This window comes from Ambystoma mexicanum, chromosome 6q (genome assembly GCF_040938575.1).
Source record: "Ambystoma mexicanum isolate Mex_15411 chromosome 6q, UKY_AmexF1_1, whole genome shotgun sequence".
Lineage (NCBI taxonomy): Eukaryota > Metazoa > Chordata > Amphibia > Caudata > Ambystomatidae > Ambystoma > Ambystoma mexicanum.
In genome coordinates, this window is record NC_090937.1 from 1,140,153,124 (window position 1) to 1,140,167,782 (window position 14,659).

The 14,659-nt window shown below is 44.7% G+C and overlaps 1 protein-coding gene across 3 annotated transcripts in view; it reads right to left on the bottom strand.

Annotated features, from left to right (window-relative positions):
* Window positions 1–14,659, bottom strand: part of GNPDA2 (glucosamine-6-phosphate deaminase 2) — a 124,992-nt gene that overhangs the window by 38,497 nt on the left and 71,836 nt on the right. For all 3 annotated transcript variants that reach the window (XM_069631730.1, XM_069631732.1, XM_069631731.1), the window contains 2 exons: window positions 11,817–11,999; window positions 10,390–10,574 (listed from right to left, as the gene is read on the bottom strand). In XM_069631730.1, the coding sequence (XP_069487831.1) occupies window positions 10,390–10,574; window positions 11,817–11,999 (368 nt within the window). The remainder of the gene's footprint in view (window positions 1–10,389; window positions 10,575–11,816; window positions 12,000–14,659) is intronic.

Genomic DNA, 14,659 nt, shown 5'->3' on the forward strand with positions numbered 1-14,659 from the left:
TACTGTGTAAAATGGTGTTTGTCTTGTACTGGTGTGGATGGAATTGTTGTATGCATATTCAGCCAACCAGAGTATGTCCTTCCAGGTATCTTCGGTTTGTTGTAACTAGCACCTTAAGTACTGCTCTAGAGTTTGATTGGTCCGTTCGGTCTGGCCATTGGTTTGGGGATGATGACTTGTGGAAACTGAAGGTTGATTTTGGCGATTCTGCAACATCTCCTCCAGAGAGCTGAGACAAACTGAGTTCTGCGGTCTGATATCAATATGGAAGGGAATCCATGTAGTCAATTTGTTCCAAAAAGATGGTGGCCAGAGTAGAGGCTGTCGAGACACCTTTTAGAGGAATGAAATGGGCCATTTTAGAGAACAGATCCACGATGACCAGGATTGTGTTGTATCTGTTGCACGGGGGAAGATCAGTAATACAATCCATAGACAGCGTATGCCAAGGCGCCGGGGGCACCATCAAAGCATGTAGAAGGCCTGCAGGACTTTGTTTTTGAGACTTGTGCTGTGCGCAAACCCCACAGGTCACGATGAACTGGGCAATATCTTTTCGCCAAGTGTGCCACCAGTAATTTTTCTTTATCTTAGCTTGAGTTTTAGCCATTCCTGGATGTCCTTCTATTAAAGAGTCATGGTAGTTTGCTATAATTTGGTTTAGCAGGTCTTCATCCGGAACGTACAGTCTCCCATGAAAGTGCAGTAGATTGTTCACGATAGTGTATTGGTCTCCTCTTGACAGCCATTCCTGCTGTTCTGATTGGTTCATCAAGTGTTGAAGGTCAATTTTTAGGTCGTCCAAAGTGGCAGTTGCTGCAATTGTGTTCAGGATTCATTCTTCAGGAATGATTGCCATGGGGTCTGGTGTGGTGAAAGCCTTTTCGTCTTCGCTCATTCCTGATAGGGCGTCCGCTTTTCCATTGCGTACTCCGAGTCTGTAGGTAATGACAAAGTCATATTCCAAAAAAAAAGAGAGCCCAGCGGAGTTGACGTGATGATTGTGCTTTTGCGGTTTTCAGATATTGTAGGTTACGATGGTCCGTAATGATGGTGACTGTGTGTCTGCCTCCAAGAAGGTAATGATATATGATATGATATGATAGGTTATTTATAACGCGCTTAATACCCAGAGATTTCTAAGCACGGACCGGGGGATCGAACCTGTGTTGCTCCATGTCGTTTTGCTTCCAAGGTGAGAACGTTGCCGGTGAGCTATGCCTCAATGCCTTGAATGACGCTTTTATTGCTAACAGTTCTTTATCTGTGATCGCATACTTCAATTCGGGAGCAGAGAACTTATGAGACCAGAAAGCCACGGAATGTAATTGTCCTGTTTCGGGATCTCGCTGTAACTAAACCGCTCCCATTGCTACGTTGGAAGCATCGGTTTCGACGACGTATGGCAATTCGGGTCGGGGATGCCGTAAAATGGGTGCTGATGTGAATGCTCGTTTTAGAGCCTGGAAATCTTCTTCTGCATCTGTGGTCCACTGAAATCGTTTGTTCTTTCGCAGCAGGGATGTGATGTGGTGAACAATCTGGGAGAATCCTGGGATGAACCGACGATAAAAATTGGCAAATCCGAGCACACTTTGTACACCTTTCATGGAAGTTGGTGAGGGCCATTGGAGGATGGTATCTACTTTGTGTGTGTCCATGTGAGCCCCTCGTGGTGTGAGTATAAACCCGAGGAATTCAACCTCCATCACGTGAAAGAAGCATTTCTCCAACTTGGCATACAGCCGATGTTGTCGAAGTCTTTCTAAAACAGACTAGACATGTCTGACATGATCCTCCTTGGTGGTTGAGTAAATGAGGATGTTGTCATTATAGACAAGTGCGCCTCCATCACCTGAAAGAAGCATTTCTCCAACTTGGCATACAGCCGATGTTGTCGAAGTCTTTCTAAAACAGACTAGACATGTCTGACATGATCCTCCTTGGTGGTTGAGTAAATGAGGATGTTGTCATTATAGACAAGTGCGCACACGTCCAATAGTTCACGGAGCACATCGTTCATAAAATATTGGAACGCTGCAGGGGCATTACATAGCCCAAAAGGCATAACCTGATATTCGTAAAGGCCATGTTTTGTGCGAAAGGCTGTCTTCCTCTCATTCCCCTTTTTGACTCTTACTAGATGGTAGGCACCTCGTAAATCCAATTTGGCATAAATTTGCATGTTTTTTACTTGATCCAGAAGTTCTGCAATGAGTGGCAACGGGTACCGTTTTTTTTTACTGTGATCTGATTGAGGGCTCTGTAGTTAATGCAAGTTCTCAGGTCTCCCTCTTTCTTAGGCACGAAAAATAAGGCAGAGGAAGCGGGGGATTTTGATGAGCGAATGAAGCCATTGGCTAAATACTGATCCAAGTATGTTTTTAAATGTTCGTTTTCTTGCTCCGTTAGGGCGTAAATCTGACTGCAAGGAATCTGGGCTCCGGGTACAAGATCAATTGGGCAGTTGTATGTTCTGTGCAGGGGTAAGGTATTCGCTTGCTCCTTTTGAAATACATCTTGGTAATCCAGGTATTCACAGGGTAAAGAACTGGTGAGACCTAATACGATTCCTTTCTTTGAACTTGGTTTAGTGTGAATTTTCACTAAGCATTCTTTGTTGAAACAGTTGTTAGCACAGTCGGGGGGGGCAAGTCAGAACTCTTTTATGCCAGTCGATCTTGGGATTATGGGTTTCCAGCCAAGGCATCCCTAATATCATTTGGAACTGAGGAGCGCCAATGAGATCGAAGGTGATGTCCTCTTGGTGACCTCCCTGACACAGAAGAGTAGTTTTTTGATATAATGCGTCACTAGGCCAGATGATAACTGAGATCCATCAACCGCTGTAACATTTTCCGATCTCTGCTTCTGTCGGAGAGGAAGACCTATACGGATAGCCAAATCTTGGTCAATGTAATTCCCCACAGCTCCACTGTCAATATATGCTTCTAAAGCATGCATTTTCGATGGGTGTTTGTGGTTTACCAAGAGCACCGGGATGACTAGGTGTGAGGTCTGTATTGGTTCCTTTTCACCGCTCGACAAGTGGACCCCTACGCTTGCCAGGCTTTCTAGTTTCCCCGAGTCCAGTTCTTCTTCTTCACTCTTGTCAGTTGCTCTGACTGTTCTCCTGGGTGGTTTCAGCCGGACATTCTCTGAGAAAGTGTCCTGCTTTGCCACAGTGCAAGCAGAGCTGTTGCCGTCTTATTTTTTTTCTTTCCGCCTTGGTGAGAGGGCTCCGCAAGTCCCCGATCTGCATTGGTCCCGACCGTTCATGCGGCTTGGCCTGATTCTCACGGGTTCGCACATGGACTGACTGCCCTTCAGCTCTGGGTCTATCCATTTTCCGATTCTGCAATCTATGATTGAGTTGAACTGTTAGGTCAATATATTCAGCACACCCCTCCGGGGGATTTACTACTTGGGATAGAACGTCTTTAATCTTCCCTCGTAATCGACGGTGAAAGAGTGTAGTTCTTTTCCCTCTGGCCAATTTGTTTGGACGGTTGCAGGAGGCGATGTAGGTTAACAAATCTTGGTTACCCTGCCAGAGTGACAATAATGTGCTGTCCAGAGCCTGACCTTGGGCATACCGTGCAAATAGTTTCTCCATTTCACACTGAAAACCCCCAAAAGTCCTGAAGCAAGTGGTCATCTTGAATTATCAAGGGTATAGGCCAGTCCGCCGCGGCATTGATTCATGAATACAGCGTACTTATTTGGATCGCCAGTGAAGCATTCGGGTGGAACTAAGTGGACTGCCCCTGGATGAACCACCTGTACGGGCGTTGGCGTTGACTGTGGTGGCGGAATAGGGTGTGCCAGCCCCGGTAATGGGGCTTGGCCAGACTGTGCTTGGAGCATCTGCCTTGCTAAATCGTCCGTGCGTTCTCGATTCACAATGATATCCCTCCTTCAGGCATTGGTTTCCTGTCTTGAGGCAAGAACTTCATCCCGTAACTCTCCCAGTAACTGGGCCAACTGGTCCGTTTCTGAAGTTTACATAACGCCCAGGTAGAGATTCGTAGGAGGCTTTGCATTCCGTTACGCTCACCTGGTCTCTGCGGAGGCGTTGGGTCATGGTCGCAGCCCTCCCAGGGATGAAACTCCTCTTGTCTGTTCCTCCCTCTGCATCTGGTTGGGGAACTGCAGTGATGAGCATTATGGTTCCTGCGTGAATATAAGGGGGGTCATATGCGTATGCAGCCTGTGGACCCTGACCCCTTCTCCAGACCTCTTCTCCCTGGATGTAGCTTACCTGGGGTTGCACTACTCTTGAGGCTCACCTGCTCAATGATAATGATGAGCTCTCTGTCCTGTTGCTTCTGGCAGGGGCGCTTGTTGAAGGGAACCGAGTTCCTTCACTGGTCCCTTGTTGTAGAAGTCCAGGCCAGCTGTGACTAGTCCACTTCTCTTGTAGGTAAGTGTTTCCCTTGTTTCCACTTGCCGCTTGTCTTCCGACTGTTGTAATTGTATTTGTAAAGTTTGTTCTCTGTCCTTTGTATGTAATGTCTCTTTTCTCTGCTCTCTCCCCTTGCAGGTGGTGTAGCGGTGCTGGCAGTAGCTGCGATAGAAGAGGCGGAGCTGGTGGTATAGGGGAGCGGGGCTGAGATGGTCCGACAGCTGGTAAGTAGCCCTTAATGGTTCCTTAGGGTGCACATTGGGTTTTAAAGACGGCGCAACACTGGGTTGGGTGTTTTTGGGAGTTCTAACCTTGTTGTGACTATTCCTGCCCCCAGCCTCCTGGCATATCAGGCTGGAGCCAGGTCACAGCCACCTAGTTGGCCCCCTAAGGGCCTCTCCATCTCCCCAGACACCTACTTGGACTCAGAATTTGCGCCTTTGGCACCAAGCTCACACACAGTCCTGAGATCCACTTAGTATTGGACTTGCGATGTATTATGGGGCAATGGATGCCCCCATGTAATTCAGTTCCTTGAACTGGATGAGCGGTCAAGTCTTTTGGGTGTGGCTCAGCCCAGGGATACCTGGGATACCTACAGACTATTTAAACCACACCTGGCCTGAGAAACATGGTTTGCATTTCTCTGCACCTGCAGCGTGACACTCACCATGCTCAGAACTCCTGAAGAGGCCCACTTCTTTCTTCAGCGCCAGCGCACCGGCAAGAACTTTGTTGGCAATACTCAACTCAAAGAGCATCCAACTTCTGTCCAGCTCTTCCCAGTCTTGCGGATTCCTATGGCAGAGTCATCTCCATCTCGGCATGCCGCACCCTACCAAAGGGGAGAAGAATAGAAGAAAATACATTAGTAAGCATTCTGCAATACTTAGCTCTCTCGAATTTGCAAATAGAGTTTAATCCTTACCTGAACTCCCGTCGATCGGACAACTTCTGCTCCGGAGCATCCCGCCGATCTGAAAAAGGGGAAAAGACACATCAGGTTAGCGCAAAACATTTAAGAGGTGCTGCACATCGCGCTTTCTCACCGCAGCTCATCTCCTCAGCTCGCTTCCATGCTGGGTTACTGCGGCACCTAAAAGGACACAGAAAAGACGAACATTGGTTAGTGCTAGGGAAGCCAATAAGCATCACGCTCCGCATTCCTACTTACTTCAGCAGCGCATCACCATCCTCAAGAACTTCATCACCTAAGGAAAGAAAGACACAGTATTAAAGGGACTAGAGCCATCAGAATTTTTGTTAGACTCATTCCAATTACTGGTCGGGCCGAAGCCGCAGCAAGCCCCGTCCGCTAGGCCCGTGCCAGTGAAGCAACTAGGTACTCTCCAGCCCGCATTACCCAATGCACCCCTGCATCGAAGGCAGGACGGTGAGCGCCCCACATCAAAAAACAAGGCCCAGTGGTTGGTTGTCCAGGAAGGGTTCGAAGTGGTCGGAAGTCCGGACCGGCTGAGTGGCGTCCCCATGGATATCAGGTGAGCGTTACACTTGTCTTGTCTTCTTTTCTCGTTTCAGGACTTTGGCTTTGTGGGACAGAGAGCGCAGGTGTTGCGGGGTCGATTCGGGATCTGCCAAGAAGAACGAGCGTTGATGTGAGCCAGAGTCCAGGTAAGGATGCTGTTGTTGCAGGATCACGAGGTAAGTAGCTGCTCCAGGCGGCGGTGAGCGTCACGTTGCACGGAGGTGCAAAGTAACATGAAGCGTTTGCTTGAGGGATCGGTGGGTTTATATAGTCTTGTTCCTGGCCACGGCCAGTAGCTCTGGCCTGCCTGCTGTCACATCCTGCCACACCCGATGAGTCAGCACCTAAAGACCAGGCCTAGGGAGCCACGCCCGATGAGTCAGCACATGGGGATGTTCTCTGGAATGAAGGCTTTCAGCACCTGAAAAGTTCTTGTAAAATAAAAGCACTCCAGCACTGAAGTAAAATAAAAGCACTCCTGTACTGAAATAAAGTGTGCACTGAAGTAAAATAAAAACACTCCTGCACTGAAATAAAGTGTTCCTGCTCACATCTCTATATAAATCCAGCCAGGGCCCCTGTGTTTATGAGCCAAAGGGACATAAGTGAGTCAAGTGACCCATTGCCCCATCACTAGATGGTGTGGTTGTTCTGGGGCCCGTGGTCATGACATTTTCCATGCGTTACGTAGTCTGACGTTTGAGTGCAATTCCTCTGTATTCTCAGAAATTGACCCACCGGCAGATTTTCCTTCAGACTCGCCGGGTGGAAACTGCAAGATTCAAGTAGCATGTTTTTGTCTGTAGGCTTTTTGAATAAACAGTCTCCAAACATACATCATTTCATTTTCTCAATTTCCAAGTCCAAAAAAGGGATTCTGTTTAAATCATAATTCATGGTAAACATAGGGGGCCTCATTTCGAGTCACCCGGTCTGGAAATCACTGTGGTGGTAAACCCACCGCCACCGTTGTTTCCGGACCGGGTAATCTCGAGTTCTGCAGGCTGACATGAAAACACCGGCACCATCACGAGATGGGGCTGGTGTTTCCACTTCCCCATTCCCATTGAGTCCTATGGGACTCAATGGGAATGGGGATTTACCCAATTCCGCCTCCGGAATTCCCAGGTCAGCGGGGTCGTAATGCCCCGGTAATTCCGGGAATCACAGAGGCGGAATGGTAATACGAGTCCGGCAGTAACCTGCCAGAATTTCAGGCACGGTTACCGCCGGACTTGTAATGATGCCCAATGTGTTTGTTTTTCTGGTTAAGTTAATCTGTAAATTCTAACAAGGTTTCTAATGAACCTCTCCAGGTTAGAAAGATGTCATCGATATAGCGATGCCATGCAATGATGTTCTTCGTATAGGGATTATCTTGGTGATGCATCGAGTTAATCTATAAATTGTCCATATACAAATTTGCAATATCTGGGGCGAAAGTCGCGCCCAATACTTGTCCCATGTTTCTGATTATAATATGTTCCTTCATATAGGAAAACGTTTTCAGTGGGTGCTAGCCTCGTACATTCTAATATGAAGTCTGTGGGTACTTTCGATAAGGTTGTTGTCCATTTATTTAGATATTGCTTGTCCAACTGAGGGATGCTCGTATACAGCGACACTACATCCAATGTCACCAATAAATCTCCCGGGAGGGTGTGTACATTTTGTAGAATTTGTATCATGCTTGTAGTGTCTTTCACGTATGACTTCATTTGCTGAACGAAAGGCTGTAGAAACCAGTCAACGTAGATGGATAAAGGTTCTAATATAGAATCAATTGCTGACACTATTGGTCTCCTTGTGGTTTTGTCATATTTTTGTGGACCTTAGGTAAAATATAAAAGGCTGGTGTTGTTGGATTTAGCTTGATGAAAACATGTTTCTCATCTAAATCAATCCATCCTTCTAAGAGAGCATGGTCCATTAGACTCAAAATTTCTTCCTTCAATCTTGGAGTTGGATCGATCTGTAACTTATGATAGAACGTGCAATTACTTGAATGAATTCTGCTGAGGGGTTCTGAACAACATCTGATAGACAATGAGATGGTAGCTGTCTATGTTGTCACTCAGAGCTCCAAAATGGAATACACCATGTACCTGGTCCTTATGGATGTGACCTTTGCTGGCATGAGAAAGCTTGTAGAGGGACTATGGAGCTATGCCACCGAAAATATGCTAATTATCAAAAGGCAAACGAACCAGGTAATGCTATTTAACCAAAAACGAGTGGCTCGCACTGCACTGTTGATTGATGGGATTAGAATTGATTACACCAAAAGCTACAGGTACTTGGGGGTTGAGCTGGAGCAAAAGGAATCATCCCACTTGTGTAGCTGCTAGTAAAGTGATGCAATTAACTGTGTTGATTGCTGCTTTCAGTAAGAATTCTGCAGGGTATAGCCTTAAAGGTATTTTGCAGCTATACAAACAATGTCACTGCCGGCCGTCTCGTACGGCCTAGAATCTCTTACCCTAGTGGATACATCTTGGGTTGCTAGAACAGAGGCCCTTTTCTGGCGTTGAATACCGGGACTACCTGCCTGCGTCCCGATGGAGGTCATCCGCCTGGAACTGGGCCTCTGCTCAATGGGTACTATGCTTTTGATAAAATGTGGCCTATTATATCTGAAGGATTTAACAAACCCTCACTGTGCTCTCCTAAGGTTGCTAGGTACGGACATGGAAAATAGTGTTTGTTAAGTCCATCCTAAATCTTTTCAGCTTAATTAACTGTTTGCATTCTTGGGAACTCGGTATGGGAGCTCCGAAAGGAGTTCAGGATCAAAATGTTGGACTGGGGCAGGCTAAAAGACCATTAACACCTTCAGAGTCGAAAATCTTATTTGTTCACATCTCATGCACTGTACACCCCAGGGAAAGCGCAGCGTTACCTTATGCTTTGTCCATCAAGAACATTTCGCAGGTTTATATTGCTCCGCCGAATAAACAGATTACCAGTACTAGCGAATATTGGGGCAGCCAAGAATTTGAAGCACGCTGAAAGATTCTGCTGCGCCTGTAAAAATTATAGCTGCCCAGAAACGAGAAAGCACAGTCTAACAGAGTGCCCTTATATGAAACTAGCAATTATGTTAAAACTAGGTGATTATGTGCATAACCTGACTTCAATCGGTGAGAGCACTTTTTGGCTCCGGTGCCTAAATACAGTTAACAAGAGCTTACAGTTGGCCCTCTACCGAGGTTGGTTATCGTTTGGGCGGCTTCTGTCGACATGTGTGGACTTATGGTCTTTATTGAGTCCCAGAGTATTTTATTAGATACTGTGAATTGCTAGATATCCGAATGTCATTCCTATCATGTAATTATTCCTTTCAACGGACCGTAGCACGACCATGGACTGTAAACTGTAAACTGTAAGAAACTCTGTGGAAATCTGGTCTGTCTGACTGTTCGTTTGTCTGAATTCCTGCTTGTAATTTCATTTCATTTTATGTATTGCATGTACATGCATGTATGGTATCTATTCTTAAATCCAATTTAATTTTGTTTTCTTGATTGTATTTTTGATTTTCTACTTCCTTTACATGGAACATTTTTGACTATAACACATTAAAGTATTACATAAATGAAATAACATATTACTAATTGCAAATGTACCAACATACTAGGAACAATAATAACATCTAAATATCTCATTCCAGATCCAATTTTAGATGGGACTCGGAGTGCTGGAAGCACTCAAAAATACCAAAGTGATACAGTTGCTAAAAGCCAGCATACCTCTAATGGGGGTCTCCACCTCTATTGACTTGGAATTGTGTTAGTCCAATGAACTGGCTGAACACAAACCACAAAACTAAGAACAACATATATAGCAAGCCACTACAAGACCTTTCTCTATTTCTGGTCATCAGGAATACATGTACCCGCAACTGACCGTGGCCAAGGCAAAAACTCACTAACACATCCTCAATGGACCCACACCTATTAAAATGACACTCACCTCACACAACAAACACACATAAATCTGTACGAAAAATAACTACCATAGCAACTACTCACACTACACCCACTAAGACCACTGACACAACGAAAATCGACACTACACTTTGTGCATCTATGGAAACTACACCTACTATTATGCATCCAAACTCTCAATTAAACAAAATTCTAAACTCACTTGCACCCCGATATCATAAGACTACTCCACTACCAACTGATGGCCCCACAACACATACTCAAACTAACCTTGCATTGACCATCGCCAGAGCCAGCACACCATAAACACCTTCACAAGTGTGTAAATGTCTTGCCCGTGCTGCATTCATGGGTAATATGTGCACTTGGGTTTGGGAATATTTTGAGGTCCTACACTGGGAAGATGTAAACACTTTTAAATGTCCTCCCAGAAGCCATAATGCTGTTATTCCTTAACTAATAATAAGCCTATAAGTTAGAAGTTAGGATAGAACAATATTTTGTCTTTTTGATTGGTCTACTGGTCAGCTATGTTTAATTGGTGCTCCTACCTCTCTGGCATCCATCACGGTCCCCACGCCAACAGTCAGTGCCATGGTTGGTACTTTAGAGAGATCACCATCAAAGTATTTCGCATTTGCCAAAATGGTGTCCATTGCTAACGTCTTTAATCTTGTTCTTGACACTAGACTGGATCCTGGTTCATTAAAAGCAATGTGGCCATCTGGTCCAATTCCTAAATTTAAAAAGGAAATTGAAAACATTTTATTGTAATGAAAGGTTACAAAAGCTCGGCGCTCACTAGGTATAAGTTCCATAAACACTGTTGGAACAGTTCACTATATTATTAATTTAATGTAACCTTCACCACAGACCTCTTTTAAATAAAACCTCTCTCCATTCAGCACGATTTGATGTATTGCAAATTATGCCCATCCAGACAGTCATAAGTCTTAGTGAGTAAAGCTCTCGCTTTAGAGATCTTTCCGCAACCTGAATTCACAGGTTTAAATCACAGCAAGGCTGGCAAAGCCTTTCGTCTTTCTGAGGTCTAACAAATGTACAGTAGTACAATTCAGTTGGGTAACAGTAACAACTACTTTAAGACAGCACAAATTATTCTAAAACGAAGCACTAAGAAAGTTCCGTTATTATTGTTATGTAAGTTACGGTTTGTTTTGGCCATTAGATTGTTCATCCAAATGGAGTAACCCTAGTGAAAATCCTGTATGTAATTATCTTGCAATTTCTGTTCATTGGGGAATGAGCATGTGCACAGCTTTCCCTCTTGGCTTAATTTGGCTGTCTCTTCACGTCAAGAGGTAGGACAGCCTTTGGACCCAAGTGGAGTGAGAGATGTCACAGGCATTTCCTTCCTACTTCTAAACAATATGGCTGTCCAAATGAGTATAGATTGTTCAGGACTACAAACATGTTACTGGTAGGATGTGTGTACTGAATGATTATATCAGGACCAAGCCAAAGGACACTTAGTGATTACAACATACAATCCTTTTTACCACATCTATGGCCATTCTTATATTCCCAAAATGCTAAATGATTGCATACAAAGCAGCCAGGACAGGGTTATTGGGAAGGAGTATAATAGGACTGTACCAGGATGTCCCTCTTGGAATATTAAACTTCTATCAGAAAATTATTTATATGGTTATAGATAGAAGAGAAAATCGACAGGATACCCCAATCTCCTTTGGCACAACAGAGCCCTATCACCATGGTACATTCAACATCCTCCTGGATGCAATACACTGTTTCCATCATTCCAAACCACCAGTCCATTAACTAAAACGAACCTCGAATGCCACCGAAGATGATGGCAATCAAGTTAGGAGTAAAGCACTTTTCTATTCTGATCATAACAATGGAAGAGATCGCACAGTGAAGCAGCAATAAATACGCATTTTAGCCCACACTATAATTCTTACAGCAATATATGAAAAAAAAGAGCCTTTTTTACCTCCCACAAATAGATCAATTCCTCCTGCTTCTTTGATTAGTTTTTCAAATGCCTCACACTCTGCCTGTAGATCTTGAGCATTGCCATCAAGAATGTGAGCGTTGTTGGGATCTATGTCGATGTGCTTAAAGAAATTGTTCCACATGTAAGAATGGTAGCTCTCAGGGTGATCTCTGGGAAGCCCTACAACAAAAGATGGAGGTAAATGGGCATCCACACTGAAAAATACATCAGAAAGTCACTATATAAAAGCAAGCAAGCACATCAGGGGTAGAGGAAGGGGCCTACATTTCATGGCTGAGGAAGAACGTATTAAATATGCTACCTCGGACTGCGTGGATGACCACACTTTCAAACAGTGAAAGAGACATTTCAGCTAATAACCAAGTTAATCTTTCAAATCAGAAGTGCACAGACATATCTAGCAGACACGAGGAACAGATCCAGGCATAGAAACCTCCTGGATTAGAGAGGTCCACATTCACAACAGGCTTCTCATGCAGTGGACATTGCCCTAAAATGACCCCATTCTCTTCCACCCGCACAGATTACTACAGATGGACACTTACCCATTCCGGAGAGCTCATAATTATTTCGAACAGCCTTTCTCTGTCTGGATCTGGTCCTTGTGTATGCCAGAGATTTCATGAGTATGCACCTGAGCTTCTGATTTTAAAGATTTAACTTTGTTATTATCAGAAACTTCTCTTTTTCAGTTTGTAAGTGTGGCCATCCATGCAGTCAAAGATGATTTAAACTATAGTACCCATGTTTTAAAACAGAAATGGGTGTGAATTGCTTAAACAATAGACATTGCTAGTACTTTAATAAAACAAGCAACATCTGCAAACCTCTCTTCAATGAATTACTCAGCCTCTGGGTCTGGTCTTGTTAGGCAGAATCCTATGTAGTTCCCTTAGAGAGCACTACAGAAGATTAGGACTACAGGTAATACCTCCCCTTTGGTATCAGACTGTACCACAAAGATTTAGCTGGTAGCTTTGGCTGAGCAGTCAGACTTATCTCAAGAGGGAGATGAGCAGTATTCAGGGTTTACACAATAGGACCGAAGTATTTTAGAACAAGGAAACACTGACCAAAGCTTTGTACCAAAAAGAATATATATATTTATTTTACACACTCTTAACTCTACACACAAATCACTATCACTAAAGCAAGTTAAAACAGTCAATAAAAGTATACACAACTCCCTGTTTAAATTGTAGACAAGTTTGAGCAAGAGTGAAAACTGTGCAAAATGGCACAGTGTAAACCAAGAAGAAATGGCACTCTAACAATTTCTTCAGAGGGAGGGAAAGGTCAAGTTATACAGGGTTAGACTCCTAAACATACCAGCAACACTTCCCAATTGGATTGTGAACAAGTTAGGCAAGGTAGTACTTTAGCACAAGCAATACTTATGTGAAAACCGAGCAAAATGTCACTTCAACAATATGTAAAGGGGAAGGAAAGATGGTTATAAGAGTTAAGGTGCACCAACACATTTCTTGATGAAAAGCAATCTAGAGAAGGCAGTTGTAACAGAATTAGCCAGAGTCAATAGGCCTGTGCCAGAGTCAGTGGTACAAGGCAAAGTGCCCAGGTTCAAACGGTTCTAGTAGCTGCAGTGAAGTCTTTATTTAACGGTCGAACAGGAGGGTGCAGAAGGTAAAAAGACGTTAGACGATAGGGACGGCCAGCCCAGAAGTTAAGTAAAGGTTTTAAAACACCTTTAGCAGTAACAAATGAAACGGGAGGCCTGGCGGAACAATGTACCTTAGAAGTGGAAGAGGCTCCTGCGGTGGCGGTAGTTCCTGGCAGTTCCTGCAGTTCAGGAGATCCAGCAGAGGAAGAGAGGCTCTCGTCGTGGAAGAAGGTTCGAGTCACTGCACTACCCAGGGAAGAAGCCGGCCTCAGTGATGCTAAAACAGAATAAAAGGTATGCTCCTTTAAATCGCGGTCGTGGTGACGGGTGCATGGCTATCTGGTCTCCTAGTGCTGGGCACTGGTGATTCGACCAAGGCTGGTCCTGGAAGGCGATTGGCGAACTGTTTGGTCCCAGCAGCTCAAGGGAAGAAGGCTCTTGCAGGTGAAGATCTTCTCTTGTCGTTGGAGAAAAGTGGTGAGGATCTGCAGCAGGGCTTCACTGGTGGTTCAGTCGTTGCAGATGTCTTTGGCTTCTCTCATCCTTGGATTTCTCAGGTCCAGTGGCAACGTCTATCTTCCAGTCTGCAGGTCCCTGCTTTTATGCAGAAAACCCCCCATTCATACAGCCTAGATGTCAGTCCCACAGTGGGCTGGCTATCCTGGCGGGATAACCCCCCAGCCTATCAGGGCAGAGTGCGACTTAGGTTGCTTAGGCATCCCTGTCCAGGGTGCCTATTCCCCCTCCCACACATCTTGTCTACCCCAGACTCACTGGCGCCTTAAGGAGGGCTTATGTCCAGAAGCCTGCCAAATGGACGAACAAAGGGCCGTAACATGGTTTGGATTACAGAGATCGACACCAGAAAGAAATATTATTTTTATAACATATTTTATTGGTTTTTACAACACAAAACCACTTGTCCGAAGCGGGCCAGAACATAACATTACAACAACATTAATGTTTAATGGTAAACATGCTCACATAGATTGCATACATTGCATAACATTTCACACAGTGAGATCTCCGCTACATTGTCCATATTATGTATCTCCTGGTGGCAAGGCTGCATGGCTCGAGGCTTCATACAATGTCTTCCCAGCGTTGCCAAATCTTGTCTGCTTTTTCAGGACATCCCCTGGCTCTATAAACTCGTCTTTCAATGGCTATGCAAATTTGAACGTCTGTGATCCACTGG